Source organism: Lithobates pipiens, unplaced genomic scaffold (assembly GCF_037356315.1).
Source record: "Lithobates pipiens isolate NorthernLeopardFrog02 unplaced genomic scaffold, aLitPip1_a1.2 Scaffold_8, whole genome shotgun sequence".
Lineage (NCBI taxonomy): Eukaryota > Metazoa > Chordata > Amphibia > Anura > Ranidae > Lithobates > Lithobates pipiens.
This window is the reverse complement of record NW_027507903.1, coordinates 565,049,899-565,070,795: the sequence shown is the minus strand read 5'-3', so window position 1 is coordinate 565,070,795 and position 20,897 is coordinate 565,049,899. Positions and strand designations below refer to the sequence as shown.

The window sequence follows — 20,897 nt, the reverse complement described above, 5'->3', positions numbered from 1 at the left end:
GTCTAAAATTGAATGGGTGTAGTTAAATTGTAATGCATTATTTGAGCATTTCTCTACAATTTCCAAACTCATTATATACTGCTGGAGTAAAAAATCAAATATTTTTTTTGTGTATATTTGGCCGGAAGGAGAATCAGTGTGAAAATAGCGAATATTCATTTGCTATTTTAACACAACTGGGTGGGCTCGGAGCGCTTCGCTCTGCTCCCCGAGCCCACCCTTTTTTTAAGCCTATTAAAGCCTCTGACTCTAATCACGTGCTTAAAAAAAAACACCCCCTCCATTGCAATCCATGCATCCGGCGCCCTGTATGTAGATCAGGGGGCAGGATGCATGGATGGGGGGGGGGCACGCCCTTGCGTCCCTAATGGACGGGCCGCCACTGGGTTTGATCGCTCAGTGTTTCATAGTCAAGCTGTGGCTGATACATAATAATTAAGTATCAACCCAGTCAAAGGGATCTACTTAGTGGCTCCTACGGGGGGGTAGTGCTACAGATATAATCAGTGAATGACCAATAAATGAAAGATAAAATGTGGTGACAATTTCATGGGGCCACTTCCCTTTTCCTTCTGTGAAACGAATATTAAGTTAAAAAAAAACGCAATTCTCTTGTTACGTGTTTAAAATTTACTAGTATTGTTCAGTACATTTTTTCATGGGACAGTGCAACACATTTTCTCTTTTTTTAGAGAGTGTAGGAGGAACTGTTATGTAATCGGTGTGGTTCCCCTTGGTGTGGAGAGGTATCCTCCCAGTTTAACATTTACATTTGTAAGCTTCTCGGTATATCAGTATTATACACAATGACTTGTTCCAGGAGACAGCTGCTGTGGGGTAAGTGTGTTAGAATTTTGAGGGGTTTTTGGAAAGTTGGGGGGACATGCACTGGTATTTGTGACTAAAAAAGTTACAGAAACGTTCAGACTGGGTTTACATATGTGCGGCTGTGGTTTGCAGTCTGGGGTCTGATGCATTCCTGTTCGCCAGTTCAAGTATGATTTGGGTGCAAATTTTTGCCTGAAATCACACCTGCAGTGGACCCAAAAACACACAGGACCCTTTTTCAAAAAACACCACATCCTCCTCGGATATGTGTGAATCAGCTCCACCGAGAGTCGGTCACATTCACATGTCATGCGAATTGGATGCGGTTTACAATTCACATACAGTATCTCACACAAGTGAGTACACCCCTCACATTTTTGTAAATATTTTATTATATCTTTTCATGTGACAACACTGAAGAAATTACACTTTGCTACAATGTAAAGTAGTGAGTGTACAGCTTGTATAGCAGTGTCAATTTGGTGTCCCCCTCAAAATAACTCAACACACAGCCATTAATGTCTAAACCGCTGGCAAAAAAAGTGAGTACACACCTAAGTGAAAATGTCCAAAATGGGCCCAAAGTGTCAATATTTTGTGTGGCCACCACTATTTTCCAGCACTGCCTCAACCCTCTTGGTCATGGAGTTCACCAGAGCTTCACAGGTTGCCACTGAATTCCTCTTCCACTCCTCCATGATGACATCACGGAGCTGGTGGATGTTAGAGACCTTGCACTTCTCCACCTTCCATTTGAGGATACCCCACAGATGCTCAATAGGGTTTAGGTCTGGAGACATGCTTGTCCAGTCCATCACCTTTACCCTCAGCTTCTTAAGCAAGGCAGTGATCATCTTGGAGGTGTGTTTGGGGTTGTTATCATGTTGGAATGCTGCTCTGTGGCTCAGTCTCCGAAGGGAGGGATCATGCTCTGCTTGAGTATATCACTGTACATGTTTGCATTCATGATTCCCTCAATGAACTGTAGTTCCATAGTGCTGGCAGCACTCATGCAGCCCCAGACCATGACATGACACTCCCACCACCATGCTTGACTGTAGGCAAGACACACTTGTCTTTTTACTCCTCACCTGGTTGCCGCCACACACGCTTGACACCATCTGAACCAAATAAGTATATCTTGGTCTCATCAGACCACAAGACATGGTTCCAGTAATCCATGTCCTTAGTCTGCTTTACGTCAGCAAACTGTTTGCAGGCTTTCTTGTGCATCATCTTTAGAAGAGGCTTCCTTCTGGGATGACAGTCATTCAGACCAATTTGATGCAGTGTGTTGCATATGGGCTGAGCACGGACAAGCTGACCCCCCACCCCTTCAACTTCTGCAGCAATGCTGGCAGCACTCATTTGTCTATTTCCCAAAGACAACCTCTGGATATGATGCTGTGCACGTGCACGCAACTTCTTTGGTCAACCAAGGCGAGGCCTGTTCTGGGTGGAACCTGTCCTGTTAAACCGCTTTATTGTCTTGTTCACCATGCCACAGCTCAGTTTCAGGGTCTTGGCAATTTTCTTACAGCCTAGGCTATATTCATGTAGAGCAACAATTCTTTGTTTCAGATCCTCAGAGAGTTCTTTGCCATGAGATGCCATGTTGAACTTCCAATGACCAGTATGAGAGAGTGAGAGTGATAACACCAAATTTAATACACCTGCTCCTCATTCCCACCTGTGCCCTTGTAACACTAACGAGACAATTTTTACACTTTCACTTAGGGGTGTACTCACTTTTGTTTCCAGCGGTTTAGACATTAATGGCTGTGTGTTGAGTTATTTTGAGGGGACAACAAATATACACTGTTATACAAGCTGTACACTCACTACTTTACATTGTAGCAAAGTGTAGTTTCTTCAGTGTTGTCACATGAAAAGATATAATAAAATATTTACAAAAATGTGAGGGGTGTACTCACTCTTGTGAGATACTGTATATTTGAACCCAGCCCTAGGACTTGTTTACATGTGCAGTGCCCTCTGAAGCCCGAGCGAGTTGGATCCCACTTCAGAAGGCATTTTACAGGCCGTGAAGATGCCCTTGTACATACCACAATACCACACCACAATCACATGTACAGCATGTGGTTGCAGTGAGACCCCATATACTTGCATTGGCCACATTAGGCAGGTGTAATGCTCGCCAAATGAAACATGCTGTCAGACTGTTACAGTGATTTAACTTTTTGATGTTGCTATATATTTTCTGAAACCCATAAGGGCTTGCGCACACTAGTGCAGTGACTGGCTTTTTTCAACACTGGAAGAATGCCAGTCACCGGTAAGTGTCACTATCTGTACTTATAAATGTGAAAAAAAAGGGGGGAACTGTGTAATGTGGTAAAATGAACATCGCACCAACCCCTGCCACACTTCACTGCAGCCCAAAGATGACAAATGCTTTCACACCAAAACAAAACGTTTCCGTGTGTAGGCAGTGTGAATGGGCTCTAATCCACAGGCAGATCAGGAGATTTCACATTATTCTGCCTTTGCTAGTGAGCATGCTTGTTGTAGGTCAAAAAGTAATATAGTCACTGGAACTGAAGCCAGACAACTAGCATTTTACAGATCCCTGATGGCAATTTACATCTAATGCCTCATACACACGATCAAACAATCCGGTGGAAAAGTCCGGTGGACTCAAGTCCGCTGGACCATCCCCCTGTGTGTGGGCTCCGGCGGACTTTTTTTACCCAAAAGACCGGCGGACTAAGAAAGTATTTTTGCACTCCAATCTGTCCGCCGGACTCGCATTTCCGCGGACAATCCGGCCATGTGTGCCAGTCAGCCGTACTTTTTAAATCAACTGACTTTTTCCGGCCAGATAAAAGTCCGCTCATTTTGAGCGCGTCTCCAGGTAGCCGGGGCCAGCGAAGGAGGCGTATGGAGTTAAAGGGGAATCCCTACGCCGAAAAATCGGCGTGGGGGTCCCCCCCAGGTCCATATATCAGACCCTTATCCGAGCACGCTACCCGGCCGGCCAGGAAAGGGGGTGGGGACGAGCGAGCGCCCCCCCTCCTGAGTCGTGCCAGGCCGCGTGCCCTCAACATGGGGGGTGCCTTGGGGAAGGGGGGGCCGCGCGCCCCCCCCCCACCCCAAAGCACCTTGTCCCCATGTTGATGAGGACAAGGGCCTCTTCCCGACAACCCTGGCCATTGGTTGTCGGGGTCTGCGGGCGGGGGGCTTATCAGAATCCGGGAGTCCCCTTTAATAAGGGGGCCCCCGGATCCTGGCCCCCCACCCTATGTGAATGATTATGGAGTACAAGGTACCCCTACCCATTCACCTGTAAAAAAAAAGTAAAAAAAAAACACAAGGGTTAAAATAGTTTATTGCACAGCTCCGGGGGTCTTCTTCCATCTTCGGGGGTCTTCTCGCTGGACTCCTCCGCTATCTTCTGCTAGCTCTTTTACTAGCGGAGGAGCCCGGCTTTCTTCTTCGCCGCCGCCCTCTTCTTCCGACTCCGGGGGTCTTGTCCCCCTCTTCGGTTCTTCTTGCCGGGCCACCGCGCCTTCTTCTAGCTCTTTTACAGGTGGTGGCCTGGTCTTCTGTCACCACAAGGGGGGGGACAAGGTGCTTTGGGGTGGGGGGGCCGTGCGGCCTGGTACTGCTCAGGAGGGGGGGCGCACTCGCTCGTCCTCACCCCCTTTCCTGGCCGGCCGGGTAGCGTGCTCGGATAAGGGTCTGATATGGACCTAGGGGGGGACCCTTTAAGTCCATACCAGGTGACGGGCCAGCGATGCCTCCTTCGCTGGCCCCGGCTACCTGGAGACGCGCTCAAAATGAGCGGAAATTTCCTCTGCGTGTGTGGGCGAGTCAGTTCATTTCAAAAGTACGGTGGATAGTCCGGCGGACTTAGTACGCCGCATTAGTCTGCCACAAAAGTGCCGTGTGTGGGCAGGTAGGTCGGAAACTCCGCCAGACTAAGTCCACCGGATAGTCTGCTACATGTGTACGCGCCATTAGAAAAATAAAAAAGTTATAGCAGAAAAAAGACTGAGTAGTCCATCGAGTCTGCCCATTTTTTTGTTTCGTTCTGTTTTGTTTTTCTTTTTTGTTAACTTTTTTGTCTGATTATAGATATATGTTTATCCCAAGCATATTTGAAGCCATTTACTGTTGACTGTCTCAGTGCCTCTGCCGGTAGTTTATTCCAATCATCAACTACCCTTTGAGTAAAACAATACCTTCTAACATATGTTTGGAACTTTCCTCCAGCTAGTTTGAAGTCACGTCCCTGTGTTCTTGATTTTGGTTTCATATTGAAATAACTGCCCTCCTGAACCTTATTCATCCCCTTAATGTATTTAAAGGTTTCAATCATGTCTCCCCTTTATCTTCTTTCCTCCAGATTGTACATATCAAGTTCCTGAAGTCGCTCTCGATATGTTTTAGCCCCCAAACCTTTTACCATTTTTGCTATCCATCTCTAGATTCCAGACATCCCAACCTGCAAAAACTTATTTCAGGGAGGTGGCAAGCTCATTTCAGGGAGGTCACACTCCGTGCCGACAACCCCCCCAATCATAATAAAATAATACTTTAAAGATAATTAATAATATAATGTCATAATAAAATAATACTTTAAAAGATAATGTTGTGTCACACTCACCAACAATGCACCCTCACTGTGACTATTTGCAGTCTCATCAGTGCCAACAATGCAGCCTCACTGTGCCCATCTGCAGCCTTACTGTGCCAATCTGCAGCCTCACTGTACCAATCTGCAGCCTCACTGTGCCCATCTGCAGCCTCATCAGTGCCCATCAATACAGCCTCACTGTGCCCATCTGCAGCCTCATCAGTACCAACAATGCAGCCTCACTGTGCCCATCTGCAGCCTTAATGTGCCAATCTGCAGCCTCACTGTGCCAATCTGCAGCCTCGTCATTGCCCACCAATGCAGCCTCACTGAGCCATCAAAGCAGCCTCACTGAGCCATAAAAGCAGCCTCATTAGTGCCAGCAATGCAGCCTTACTGTTTCCATTTGCAGCCTCATCAGTGCCAACGCTGCAGCATCACTGTGCCCATCTGCAGCCTCACTGTGCCAACAATGTAGCCTACTCAGTGCCCATCAATGCAGCCTCACTGAGCCATCAATTCAGCCTCACTCTGCCCATCTGCAGCCTCATTAGTGTCAACAATGCAGCCTCACTGTACCAACAATTCAGCCTCACTGTGCCCATCTATATCCTCATCAGTGCCCATCTGCAGCCTGTTAAACAAACAGAGGGATGGAGAAGAGGACTCTGCATTTGGATCGGCCCTGAGTGCTGCTGCAGCCGCAGCTCAAAATGGCCCCAGGACAGGCGGCCTACCCAGAAATTTCCTGATATCCCAGTAGGCCAGTGTGGCCTTGTCCCGGACAATTTTTCGGGCAGTTGTGGCTGAAATTTTAGTTGATCCGCCTGACCGTGGTTTGGTTTCAACAGAACCCCTCATTTTCCACTTCTTGATTAGAGTTTGAACACTGCTGATTAGCATTCTCAATTCCTTGGATATATATATTTTTTTTTTTACAAATAACAGTTTTATTTATTTTTCGTGGTCGTAAAACAGAGATAATAGTACAGGCATACAGCAAAAGCAGTAAGGCTCCCAAAGTTTGGAGGGCCCATTGCCAAGAAACAGCACAAAATAACATAGTATTGGGAGGTGCAGCGAGAACAGGCGATCTGACCAGGGGTGCAGAGCGGGATGAGAGACACACAGAGTCAAACATCCGCATAGGAAACCAAGAAGCCACCCAGGGTCTGCTGCTTAGCTCATATGCCACACTTAAAACAGGACAAGGACCATCAATAGCATAAGCAAGAAAGGTGGAAGAGAGAAGAAGGGAGAGAAACAGAGAAGAAGAAACGGAAAAAGAAAAGAAACTATAGCGCCAGCGGTCTACATCACCACACCCATACCGGTTCGCCATCAATCCTCCAGCAGCCGCCATCTCCCCCAGACCAGGTCATGCTCCTCAAGCCTATCCCTCATCTTGGATATCTTTTTATATCCCTTTCCTGTTTTATACAGTTCAACTACCTTTTCCCGCAGATCCTTTGACAATTCTTTTGTTTTCCCCATGACTCAGAATCCAGAAACGTCAGTGCAGCATTGGATGAAAGATGCAAGGGTCTATCAGGAGTCCAGAAACTCATTGACCTTTTATACACACACACTAATTACAAGCAAACAGATCACAGGTGAGGATGGTTACCTTTAATAGCCATTCAAACCCCTTTGTGTCAACTTGTGTGAATATTATCAGGCCAAAATCACCAGTAAACTTTTGATCAGGGTCATTTGGGTAGTTTCTATATCCATTATGATTTTAAAAGAGTAAACACAGTTGATTGATAATAAATGACTTCAGCCAAACACTAACCATGAGTTTTTGTATTATCATTCATATTCTCTGAAAAATGGCCAATAAATCATAAATTCTGCCAGGGTATGTAAAATTATGAGCACAACTGTATATGCATACCATTGGAAGGGGTTAAAGTGTATGAAGGGGTTAAAGTTGGAAGGGGTTAACGTGTATGAAGGGGTTAAAGTGTATGTAGGACCAAGATTTAAAAAAATAAAGATATTGCAGGTACAAAGTCCTTAGATGCATTCGTTTTCTTTTTTTCCTTTTATTTTCACCTGGAGATCCTGCCAGTAACACAATTCCTGTCCCAGACAGGTGTTTTTTGCACGTATTGATCAGATGTAATAAAACACTTTAAATGGTTAGTTTATCAGTTCAACAAGCGCCAAATAGGAGAAGTTTATTTGTGGGGTTTACCTTCACTTTATCAAAAACTCTGCAATTTGACTCAGTTGCAGAATTGTCGCTGTCATTAGATTTAGTGTTTGATGATGAATTTCCCCACAAATCACTATCGCTCAATTCTGCAAGTGATTCTAATTTATTATCTCTGTTTTTTAGCTGGTTTAAAACCACTTTTGACATAAAGGGACACTTTTTGGTTGCTATGGACAATCTCCAAATTCCAGGCAGAAAAAACAGTATTTATAATATAAAAGTGCATACAGGGCACTGGACAGACCACTAGGGACAAAGGGGATGTTTATTTTTTTTTATACAGTACTGTAATCTGTAAGATTACAGTGTGCTGTATATGTACTGTGTTTTAACTTTTTTGAATTTGGCGCCGTTCTCCGTCCCAGTGCGTCGCAGTGCTCGCGGGGAACGGAGCCCGGTGGACCTCGGCACTGTGTGAATCGAGCGAGGAGACAGCTCGCACACACAGCGGGGAGACATTGCAGGATCCAGGCGACAAGGTAAGTAGCTTTCCCTGTATCCTGCGATGCGATCCCGAGTCTGGCTCAGGGTTACCGCTAAAACTACTGAAATTCAACTCCGAGCCAGACTCTGGAATACTGCCAGGGAGGTTAACTGGACTAAAGTCACCACCTGATCCTAAGCTAGGTTCATGCTACTGCGTGTCAGGAACATGTGCGAAACCGCGTTCTTTGCCAACATGCACAGAAACAAGCACAGAAATAGGCTGTGATTTAGCAGACGTGCTATTTATTGTTAATCTGCAAAATGCACATGTGTTTGTGTGGGCCAAACCATATTGTGCCACAGCACCATGTGGTTCGGTGTGGCACACTTTTGGAAAGGAGTCAAAGACATCTTTTCCACGTTTCTCACATGCAGGGCTGCCCATTGAAATGAACGGGCTTCACCTACAGGTGACAAGCAAAACACGTGACAAATGCCTTGAAATGCGCACATGCTTGGTTGCACCAGTAGATGTGAACCAAGCCTTATATGACCCTATGTGTTTAGAGAATTTACAGTGACAGTGAAACAATCTTAACCCCTTCACACCGACCGTATGGAAATATGTGGCCCCACTGGACTGGGTTTTTTTTCTGTGGGGCTGCATATTTGTGCATCTCCCTTTGTGCTGGGAGTGCTCCTAGCACAGAGACCGGGGTCTTTCAGAGAGCCCCGGGCCCATATTAATGGAATCCCGATTCTGGGTAACCTAATTGCTGTGATAGCCTCTGATTGGCTATCACAGTGATCAGTCATTGTGAAGCCCGCCATCTTGTTTTCTTTCTCTGTGAATGGAGGAGAGAGATAATTATTATCTCTTCTTCTCCTAGCAGAGAAAAAAAAAGTGTGCGTAAAAAAATTAAATAAATAAATAAATAATAATAACAATGATAAAAAAAAATACAAAAAAATACCTAGATCAAGGTTTGATCTAGGTCAGTGCCCGGGTTAGTGTTTGGGTCAAGGTCAGGGTCAAACGTCAAGGTCAGGGTCAATATATATATATTTTTTAAATTAGTATCTGCCCCAGTTAGTGTCAGTCTCACTGGGGGTTATTTATGAAAGGCAAATCCACTTTGCACTGAAAGTGCACTTGGAAGTGCAGTCACTCTAAATCTGAGGGGTAGATGTGAAATGAGTGGAAGCTCTGCTGATTTTATCATCCAATCATGTGCAAGCTAAAATGCTCTTTTTTATTTTCCTTGCATGTCCCCCTCGGATCTACAGCGAATTTACATTCAAGTGCACTTTCAGTGCAAAGCGGATTTTCCTTTAGTAAATAACCCCCAGTGTGTTTTAGATTTAAAAAAAATGGGCACTACTGCTTTTGGGCTGTACTATAGGTACAAACAACAACTAACATACACATATGTGGTATCACTGCAATCGCCAGCAGCAGGAGAATTGAATTTGGGTTATTCTTTGGTGGAAGAATATGGTAGTAGCAAGAAATATACAGCTACATTTAAAAAAAAAAAAAAGGGCAGTCAGACTGGGTAGAAAACAGCTAGATAATGAGCTGGCTGCAGGACATGCATCATGTCCTGCAGCCAGCTCCATCTGAATTGTGATAGCTTCTAATGCACAATATGAGAAATCTCAGTACAGGAGAGAAGCCTATACAACTAGGGAAGACTGAAGGGAACACAACACTAGCTCTCCACCCTGTGTTTTGTTTGTATGGACATATTTTACACTTTGAAATAAACCTTTGGCTTTTATGGGTATCGTTGTGCTGTCATCCAATCATTATCTTCGCTATCCCATGGTACGAGCTGGACTAGCACCCAAATTTTTGAAGCTGAATGATTGTAGCAGACCTATCTGGAGCCATGTTTAATGCTCTCCAGACCTTGGGGGGGCTGGACTGTGCCCAGTGGGAGTAAACAATGCCGGATCTTTGGTATTAGGGGGAGAAATAGTTGGTGTCAATGGCAGGAATTATGCCCCATTGTTTTTGTTAGTGGCAGGAATTATGCCTCAAGGGCCGCATAAAGGTAAGCAAAGGGCCACATCCGGCCCCAGGGCTGCAGTTTGGAGAACACTGTTCAAAAGTAATGCACTCACATTTAAACAGCATAAAACCAACATATCATATGGAAAGTAATGTTTTCAAACCAACAAGATGACCAAAGCTCCATCCTATGCGTTTTGTCAACAAAAGGTGTCGTCAGGGGCATCTATATAATATGCTGGTTTTATGCTGTTTTATGCTGTTTAAATGTGAGTGCATTACTTTTGAATACATTTTTGAATTTTATTCTTTCTACATTATGAGATGGCTTTGCTGTTTTTCTGAATTATACCTTCTGGAGAATTGTTATCATTTGGGTGAGACGATTCTGGTACCTGGGAGATTGATGCAAATTATGTGAATCAATGGATCCCCTTTAAGCCATTGGGCATCTGATTGCGCTGTTTGACCACTGTTTCTTTGGTAAGAGGCTGTGTGTGATAACTGCTGGTGGAGGATTTCTCTGGTTTATGTCACACTCTTTGAGCACCCTTTTCAGGCTAATTATGGTCTTGTCATCCATTGGCCACCCTAAGAGGAATGTTAATGGACTTACTTATGATCTATTAAATGATACCACATTTTAGATTCACTTTAGTGTGAAGTTTTTTATTTATTTATTTATACCTTATTATATTGTGATTATATGTTATGTTTAGCACTGAGCTTATTTACCTGAATTGTTGCCTGCAAATTGTGCAAGCTGCTTTTATTGTTTTTTTGTTTTTTTTTCCCTAAGCGCAGGTATTATTTGGTACACAAATTATAAGCAGTTACAGCAGTTTTTTTGTTACTTTTGGGATAAAGGTTTTGCATAAATAGATAAAAACAGATCATTGTAAGTAGGGATAAACCAAACACAAATCGCCCCACCACACTAGACACCCCTCCCCCCCCCCCCCCACCCGTTCGGTTTGCACCAGAAAATGCAAACAAGCAAATTTGTTCAAACACGCAAACACAGTTAAAGTCTATGGGACACGAACATGAATAATCAAGTGCTAATTTTAAAGGCTTATATGCATGGTATTGTCAGAAAAAGTGTTTGGGGGCCTGATTCCTGCCCCAGGGGACATGTATCAATGCAAAAAAAAGTTTTAAAAACTGATGTTTTTTCTGGAGCAATGATTTTAGTAATGCTTAAAGTGAAACCATAAAAGTGTAATATTCCTTTGAATTTCTACCTGGGGGGTGTCTATAGTATGCTTGTAAAGGGGCGGAAGTTTCCTGTGTTTAGAACAGTCTGACAGAAAATTTACATTTCTAAAGGAAAAAAAGTAATTTAAAACTACTCGCGGCTACAATGAATTGTCGGTCCGCAATACACATTAAAGTTCATTGATAAAAACGGCATGGGGATTTCTCCGCAGGGGAACCCCGAACCAAAATTGAAAAAAAAATGCGTGGGGGTCCCCCTCAAAATCCATACCAGACCCTTCAGTACTTGAAAAACAACAGACTTACTGGCTAGAGCACAGGCTAAAAATAGAAGCAAGGAAGCCTAAAAAAGAAAAATAACGCAGCCATCACATCTAAAAAATCGTAAGCTGCACTATAATAAATGTTTTCTTTTGGGTTTAAAACCACTAGGTAGGTGAAGTAAGGGCTGTCCCCTAGGCAGCAATAAAACAACAAAATAGGTTCCATACCTTCCATACTGCACCCACAACTGAAAAAAAGAAAGTTTTGGCTGGAGTTTTTCTTTAGTGTTCCTTTAGTGCTCATTCAGATGGGCCTCTGTGCTCGTACCTGTGCACCCCATCCTGCCCGCATGCCAGACTTTGACATGTGATTGAGTTTCTTCCAGCATCACACATGCATCCACTTCTATGGGCTGCCTGCATGCAGCTAAAAGGTGGATGCACATGCATCTGCCAGCAGCTCTGCATGGAGGACGGGATTAATCGTCAGTCTGAATGAGCCCATATAGATGAATGGTAGTGGAAATAATTGTTTTCAACTGTATGGAACTGCAGTCATAACAATGTAAAGCCTTAGATTATAGAATGAGATTACCTAAAATACAGAAAACACAAATTGTATCTTAATAAAAAATTTTTTTTTTTTCTGATTATCTCCTCAGGTGCCTTTCTAATACTCTGGATTAGTGTGACAGGTGAGTTACAGAAAAATATATGCTTTCAATAGTCGTACTATTAATACCATGCTGTATCATCAGGGTCTTGTGTTACAGCACAGTTCATTCTCTAAAATACAGTGTTTAGCGGCCAGTAATACATATGCATTCCCCACCAGTTTAGATACTGACAACCAATCCACAGAGGACATAGGAGTCTTTTAACGTATGTAGTTAAATAGCAATGGGCCTGTCTGACTTTACAGCCAAACAGTATACAAACCCACCCCAAGCCTGACTTGGCACCATCCACAGGCAGCTTAACTCTTTAATAGCTCCAATAATCCCAGCGCCCACATTCCTGCACGAACGACTGTACGAACGACTGTATTTCAAGCAGTATACAAACCCACCCCAAGCCTGACTTGGCACCATCCACAGGCAGCTTAACTCTTTAATAGCTCCAATACTCCCAGCGCCCACGTTCCTGCACGAACGACTGTATTTCAAGCTTTTGCTTTTTTTGACACTATGGGGCTAGTTTACTAAGATGAATGCGCTGCGCTGGTTCATACCTTAATTTGTGCGCCAGATAAATTATTGATTGAGCATGTGAACCGGCACACTTATAAGCGCAATAGATAATATGCCGGCGCACGCGATAATAATATGCCTTTGATAATAGCGCACGCCGTATCATTAACAGTCCATTCACACAGGGGCAACACGACTTACAACACGACTTTAAGTCACCCCCAGGCCAGGCGACTTTAATTTTAAATAAAAAAAAAACGGCATGGGTTCCTCTCCAAGAGCATACCAGGCCCTTCAGGTCTGGTTTGGATATTAAGGGAAACCGGCGGCAAAAAAAAAGAAAAAAAGGTGTGGGGATCCCCCTCAAAATCGATGCCAGGCCCTTCAGGTCTGGTATGGATTTTAAAGGTAACCCCACGCCAAAAAAAAATGGCATGGGGGTCCCCCTCAAAATCCATACCAGACCCTTATCCGAGCATGCAACCTGGCAGGCCACAGGAAAAGAGGGGGGGGACGAGAGAGCGGCCCCCCTCCTGAACCGTACCAGGCCACATGCCCTCAACATTAGAAGGGTGCTTTGGGGTACCCCCCCAAAGCACCTTGTCCCCATGTTGATGAGGACAAGGGCCTCATCCCCACAACCCTGGCCGGTGGTTGTGGGGGTCTGCGGGCAGGGGGCTTATTGGAATCTGGAAGCCCCCTTTAACAAGGGGATCCCCAGATCCCGGCCTCCCCCCCTTCCACTTCCACTTAAAAATAACAAACGTGTTATACATACCTATCGAAAATGACTATGCTGCGCTATCTCCCAACATTGGTTCCAACAAATAATTTTAAAGTGCCTACTTTACAATGATGAGAGAAATAATAATAATAATAAGTAAAAACCATGATAAACTAACAAATTATAATATATGGTGCCACAAACGTGAATCATAAGCCCTTGTACACACGGTCGGAGAATCTGTCGGAATGAGTCTTATCGGACTGTGTCGTCAGATAATCCGACTGTGTGTGGTACGCATCGGACTGATTCCGTCCGAATCTCCGTCCGACCCAATTTTCCAACATGTTAGAAATATTTCCCGACCAACTGGGCCGGACGGACCTAATCCGATCATGTGTAGAGCATTTTCATCGGACCAAGTGCCACGCATGCTCAGATCAAATTCCTACATCAAAGCTATTGGCTACTAGCCTGAATGTAGTCCCATCGTAACGAAATTACGTCATCACGTTCTGAAAGATGGGATTTTTCGCCAACTTGCCCCAACCGTGTGTATGCAACAGTTTCGGACACAATCCGTCGGACTAAATCCGACGGGCAAAATCCGACGGATTTGGTTGGCAAAATCTCCGACCGTGTGTACGTGGGCTAAGATGTTATACTGCATAAAACAGTGATGTTCTAATCAAAAGCAGATCAGTCCAACATAATCTGTATATATTCCTTATTAAAGGTATAAAGGTGACTTCATAAAAACGTGAAAATAACATATTGCGGTGTCCACACTCAGGTGCTCCTCACCCTCAGGCAATGGCCGTTCACATTAGAGCGTGTAACCTCACAATTCAGTTTGGTCAAACAAGCATATGAATCACCTCAGGGATTCTAAGTTAGCTGTATGGATCCAGACTGCTCACTGAAGCTGTATCCTCATATATAAACAGACGAAAGAGACTCCATAGCGCGACACCATTTAACACCAGTACAGGGTATTCACATGGGTTAAGTGCATTAAGTACACCAATTTGTAATTTGCCTTAAAATGCTGCTTCCTGCACCATCCTGTCTCCTCCCCTACATGTGATAATACAAGAGAAATTCGTATCTTCCTCAGGGGGATTTTTTTTAGGTTTTGTCACTTTTAAAATAGGTGGCTCGCAAGATCTTCATAGTATGTTATACTTACCTACTTAGCCCAGATCTTCCTCTTCTTGAGTCCCACTTGGCTGCTTCTGGCCCTCCCTCCTGACGAGTGCCCCCACAGCAAGCAGCTTGCTATGTGGGCACCCAAGCAGAGCCGCAGTTCCCTGTGTCCATTCAGACATGGAGTTGCAGCCCAGCCCGGGACTCCCCTCCTCATTGGCTGGCTGACTGAACTTGATTGACAGCAGTGGGAGCCAATGGCGCAGCGCTGCTGTCTCAGCCAATGAGGAGGGGAGTCCCGGGAAGCTGAGACAATCCTACAACATCGCTGGATCTAGATGGGGCTCAGGTAAGTATTAGGAGGGCTGAGGGTGGCTGAGGGAGGCTGCTGCACACAGAAGGCTTTTTATCTTAATATATTGAATGCATTAAGATAAAAAAAACCTTCTGTCTTTACAAATACTTTAAACCAATACAGCTTTACTTCAGATAATTGTAGTACAGAGGATGTTTTTTCCAGCCCTTTGTTGTGTAAGAAGACAATCACTTTATTAAACTCTGTCTCTGTGAAGTAATACTGATTGGACCAGAGCAATTTTTACATTTCCACTGTGAGCCTGTTTATTTAGCTATAACAGACTAAGCTTTCTTTTGGCAATATTGGCTTGCAAAAATTATTTTATTTCATGTGTAATCTATAGGCAAAAAGACATAAAGGAGTTAATTAGGACTTATTAGGGTTAAAGAGGAAGTAAACTCTCCCACTCTGATGCTTCTTTTCATTTAGTCCATTATAATAAGTAATTATCAGACTATAGCCACTGTAATCCAGCCCAAATCGCATATTACTTACTCTTTAAAGAAACTTTAAAAAACTTGTTTCCAGGGGTTAGGCAGCGCCATCTTAAGTATTGTTTTCTGAGTCCACAGTGGAGTGTATTTCCGCCCTTACATTGAGCACTTCCTGTACTGTTAACCAAGCCTCTTTCTCAATCCAACGTTTCTATGGCAACCCTGCTTCCCTGTTCATAGCTGACTTGTTTATTTCATAGTATTTACTTGTGCCGATGTCTAATGTTTACCTTTTCAGACTTATCAGCTTCAGCTAATAAGACTGCAGTAATGGCTGCAGTTTAGACTGTATGTGAGGTCACATGGTCACATGGTGTGTAGGAGGAAGCTCTGAGTGATTAGCAGAGTTCAGTGTTGTGCCATAGGAAGTCCTGATAACAGATAGTTAAGACATAGAGAGTGTGCCCTAAAGGGATTGTAAAGTGAATTATTATTATTTTTTTTAAAATAACAAACATGTTATACTTAACTCCACTGTGCAGCTCGTTTTGCACAGAGTGGCCCCGAACCTGCTCTTCTGGGGTCCCTCGGCGGATGTCTCAGCTTCCTCCTGCAGGTGCTTCTCACGTTCATGTGAGCTCCCTCGCATGGTGAGAAGCATCTGTGGGCGCGCTCCCGTGATACAGCCGGCGGCTATAGCCGCTCGCTGTATCACACGGCCCTGCCCCCCGGCGCTCTGCGTCAGTGGATGTGATTGACAGCAGCGCAAGCCAATGGCTGCGCTGCTTTCCATCCATCCACTCCAGCCAATCAGCGGCCAGGCTGAACGGTGGAAAGGACGTCGGGGGACGAGCGAGGGACTTTCGAGGGGTGAGGTAAGTAAAACGGGGGGACTGGGGGCGCCGGGACTGTCAGATGTTTTTTCACCATAATGCATAGAATGCATTAAGGTGAAAAAACATTTACCTTTACAACCTCTTTAAATCAGGGGAGATCTGGGCATGCTCAATGACTTCATTCTACAGAACAAAAAGGATTAAACAATACTAAGCAAGTAATGAGATATCTACAAGCAGTGTTCATTAGGGTTTTTTATGCTGATTTACATGGGACAAAGTTGTGGGGGAGGGTTTACAACCACTTTAACTAATGGTCAATACTTAATTTACACGTTTTTTGTTTTTTTTTTACTTGTAAGGATTCCTTAACCACTTAAGCCCCAGACCATTTGGCTGGCAAAAGACCAGAGCACTTTTTGTGATTTGACTGACAATAAGGCCCCTTTCACAGGGACGGCTGTTCTGCCGCAGTTTAGCATGTTTATTTTTTCTGTCAAATTCAAGACTCCAGGCACAGCGATCAGCTGCATTTGTACAGTGCAATTACCTGCGTTTATGTGCGTTTCTATGCAGTTGCGTTCAGCTGCAGTTATCTAATATAGTCGTTCCCATAGCAACATTTTTTTAATTATTTTTTTTGGTCCCTTGAATCCCTTCTCACCCTGCTATCCGCAGTTGACACAAAAGACTGCGGTTATGTGCATATAGCTGCGCTACATCGCACCTGGACGCATTAAATTCTATTTTTTCTATTCGCACCGAACCGCATGTTACGAAAACGCAGCTAAACGCTGTGTGTGAATGGGGCCATAAGAAAGCATTGCGTGCTTTTAGCTGCGGTAGAAAACTAGAAAATCCGCAGCTAAAAGCACCATTCTATCCGTCCGTGTGAAAGGGGCCTTACACGGTCGTGCAATGTGGCTCCCAAACAAAATTGAAGTTCTTTTTTTTCCCACAAATGGAGCTTGCTTTTGTTGGTATTTGATTACCTCTGCAGTTTTTACTTTTTGCGCTATAAACAGAGAGTGTGACAATTTTGAAAAAAAACGCATTACTTTTTACTTTTTGCTATAATAAATATCCCCAAAAAATATATGAAAAAGATTTTTTTCCTAAGTTTAGGCCGATACGTATTCTTCTACATATTTTTGGTAAAAATAATTGGAAGAAGCATTTATTGATTGGTTTGCGCAAAAGTTATAGCGTCTACAAAATAAGGGTTCGTTTTATGGCATTTTCTTTAACTAGTAATGGCGGTGATCTGTGATTTTTTTTATCATGATTGCGACATTATGGCGGACACATCGGACAATTTTGACACATTTGTGGGATCATTGTCATTTTTACAGCAATCAGTGCGATTAAATTGTGTGTCCTGGGGAGTGATTCTAACTGTGGGGGAGAGGGGTTGTGTGTGACACATCACTGATCATAGCTCCCAATCACAGGGAGCTATGATCAGTGACACTGTCACTAGGCAGAACGGGGAGATGCTTGTTTACATTAGCATCTCCCTTTTCTTCCTCTCCGTGAGACGATCGCGGCTGTCCCCGCGGACATTGAGTCCGCGGGACCCGCGGTCAGACACATGGAGCTCGAGACGGACACACGCACGTGCCGCTGGCAGCAAATTCAAAGGGACGTACAGGTACGCCCATTTGCCTGTCCGTGCCATTCTGCCAACGTACATCGGCGTGCGCCAGTCGTTATGTGGTTAATTGATGTTACATGCAGATCAAAGATCACAGGATGAAAGGATCTATATCTGAATAAAATTTGGGGAAGTCATTTTAATATATGTATATTATTAAAAAGTAGCAATCTTCACTTTACAAACTTGTCAGCTTTAAAAAATATACATAAAATTAAACAAGAAGCATTATAGCTACAATTTCAATTATTCAAAATGGAACAGAGAATTGGAAGCAAGGATTTTGCAGGAGGTCACTTTTCAACACAGAGACAACAGATAAGAGACGTATTCAGTGTGATATACCAATTATTATATTGTAAGTCATACATCACTTCTTTCTCTTCTGCATTGCAGGAATTCGGTTGCTGCCTGACAAAGCCATTAATTTTACCAAATGCTCCCCAACTTCAGATGACTGCCCTAGTAATTCCTCTTGTGTGGAAGCCAGGGAAGGATACTACTGCGCATGTGATAAGGGATTCTACAATGACAAAGATCGGATAACAATTACTTACCCTGGAGGAAAGTGTACTGGTAATATATTTCCCTCTGTTGGGTTGCATGTAAAGGGAAATTCAATAGATTTTGGGTCATATTAATTTTCTAGGTTTGAAAGTTTTTAGGCTGAAGTTTTATATCTTTTTTTTTTTTTGTAATTGCAGTTATATCAATTAGCAGAAATATGCCTACATATTTCAGAATAAGGCCAAGTCGGATTGGTAAAATTATGGGAGAAAGGAAAAACTGCAGGCACGGTGTTACATAGTTATATATAGTTACATAGTTGATCAGGTTGAAAAAAGACACAAGTCCATCCAGTTCAATGAAAAAAAAGAAAAAAAAAGAATCATTCAATCCCATATACACAATCCTTCACCTACAGTTGATCCAGAGGAAGGTGAAAACCCCCAGCAAAGCATGATACAAAGGGGAAAAAATTCCTTCCTAATCCCCCAAGAGGCCATCAGATTTTCCCTGGATCAACTGAAGAGAGAAGTCAGTTCTCTAATCTTTCCTCCTAGATGAGCTCCTCCATGCTTCTCATCAGTTAGGTTGCCCTTCTCGGCACTTTCTCCAGTTCCCCAATATCCTTTTTGAGAACTGGTGTCTAAAACTGGACTGCATATTCCAGTAGAGGTATTACTAATGATTTGGAAAGAAAATACATTGAAGTATCTTTACAAAGGCACAGTGTAGTCCAGTGAAATCGTCCAATCTCTGTCTCGGCTGTCAGCGATGGTTTCGTCCCATTGAACTGTATGAGGCCGGCATCCTGTCCACCAGGGATCTTTCAGCTCTCAGGCGGGATCCAGAACGAGGTCTGGAACAACTCAACAGGACAAGACCATCGCTGACAGCCAAGTCGGAGATTGGACGATTTCACTGGACTCCACTGTGCCTTTGTAAAGATACTTCAATGTGAGTTTTTAATATGCATTGTTTATTAACCACTTCCCAACCAGCGCACGACGATGTGCGTCGACAGAATGGCACGGGCAGGCATATTGGCGTACAGGTACGTCCAATATTCAATGCCGCCCTGCCATCGGGAGCACGCCGCCGGCGGCGCGCTCCCGCGCTGGTCGGGACCCCCGTGAGTCCGGTCGCGGGACCAGCGGACTCGATCGCCGCGGGCATCCCCGCGATCGTCTCATGGAGCGGCCAAATGGAGGAAATGCTGTGTAAACAACATTTCTCCATTCTGCCTAGCAACTAGTGACGCTGATCTCTGCTCCATGTGATTAGAGCAGAGATCAGTGTTCACTAAATGAAAGCCCAACCCCCCCACAGTTAGTAACACACCCCTAGGAACACTTAACCCCTACACTGCCACCCACTGGTTAACCCTTTCACTGCCAGTGTCATTTACACAGGAATCACTGCATTTATATAGCAGTGATTACTGTATAAATGACAATGGTCCCAAAAATGTGTCAAAAATGTCCGATGGGTCCCCCACAATGTCGCAGTCACAATAAAAATCGCTGATCGCCGCCATTACTAGTAAAAAAAATAATAATAAAAAATGATTAATAAAAATGCTATAAAACTATCCCTATTTTGTAAACACTATAACTTTTGCGCAAACCAATCAATAATCGCTTATTGTGATTTTTTTTACCAAAAATATGTAGAAGAATATGTATCGGCCTAAACTGAGGGAAAAAAATGTTTTTTTATATATTTTTGGGGGATATTTATTATAACAAAAAGTAAAAAATAATGTGTTTTTTTTCAAAATTGTCGCTCTATTTTTGGTTATAGCGCAAAAAATAAAAACCGCAGGGGTGATCAAATACCACCAAAAGAAAGCTCTATTTGTGGGAAAAAAAGGACGTCAATTTTGTTTGGGAGCCACGTCGCACGACCGCGCAATTGTCAGTTAAAACGACGCAGTGCCGAATCGCAAAAAGGGGTCTGGTCTTTGACCAGCAAATTGGTCCGGTCTGCAAGTGGTTAAACAAATACAGTCTTACTTAAAGTGGTTGTATAGTCAAATTTTTTACTTTAACCTACAGGAAAGCCTATAATAAGGCTTACCTGTAGGTAAAAAAATATCTCCTAAACCTGTACGCTTTAGGAGATATTCCCCTTGCAACGTGCCACTGACTGCAGCGGCGCATGCGCACAGGGACTTCTTGGCTGAAAGTCCGACAGACGCCGGACCCTGCCGGAAGGAATTCTCCTGCGCGCATGTGCGGGAGTGACAATATCGCGGCTCCAGCCAATCACAGCGCCGGAGCCGCGATACCCGGAAGAAATGCTGAGGGAACATGTCAGCTCCCTCTGCATCGATCGGGCCAGATGTCAGGGCCTCGTTCTAAGGTAAGTATTTCATAATGAGCTAGTATGCGGTGCATACTAGCTCATTATGCCTTTTCCTTTGCAGGTCAGGAAAAAAAAAAAAAACTTCAGCGGGTATACAACCGCTTTAAGTGGTGC

The 20,897-nt window shown here is 43.8% G+C and overlaps 1 protein-coding gene across 1 annotated transcript in view; it reads left to right on the top strand.

The window, feature by feature from the left end:
- The first annotated feature begins 733 nt into the window (after positions 1 to 733).
- LOC143961003 (adhesion G protein-coupled receptor E3-like) overlaps positions 734 to 20,897 on the top strand; it is a 105,209-nt gene continuing 85,045 nt past the window's right edge. Inside the window, exons 1-3 of the mRNA XM_077470105.1 lie at positions 734 to 837; positions 12,233 to 12,265; positions 18,309 to 18,488. Coding sequence (XP_077326231.1) covers positions 807 to 837; positions 12,233 to 12,265; positions 18,309 to 18,488 — 244 coding nt within the window. The 5' untranslated portion in view covers positions 734 to 806. The remainder of the gene's footprint in view (positions 838 to 12,232; positions 12,266 to 18,308; positions 18,489 to 20,897) is intronic.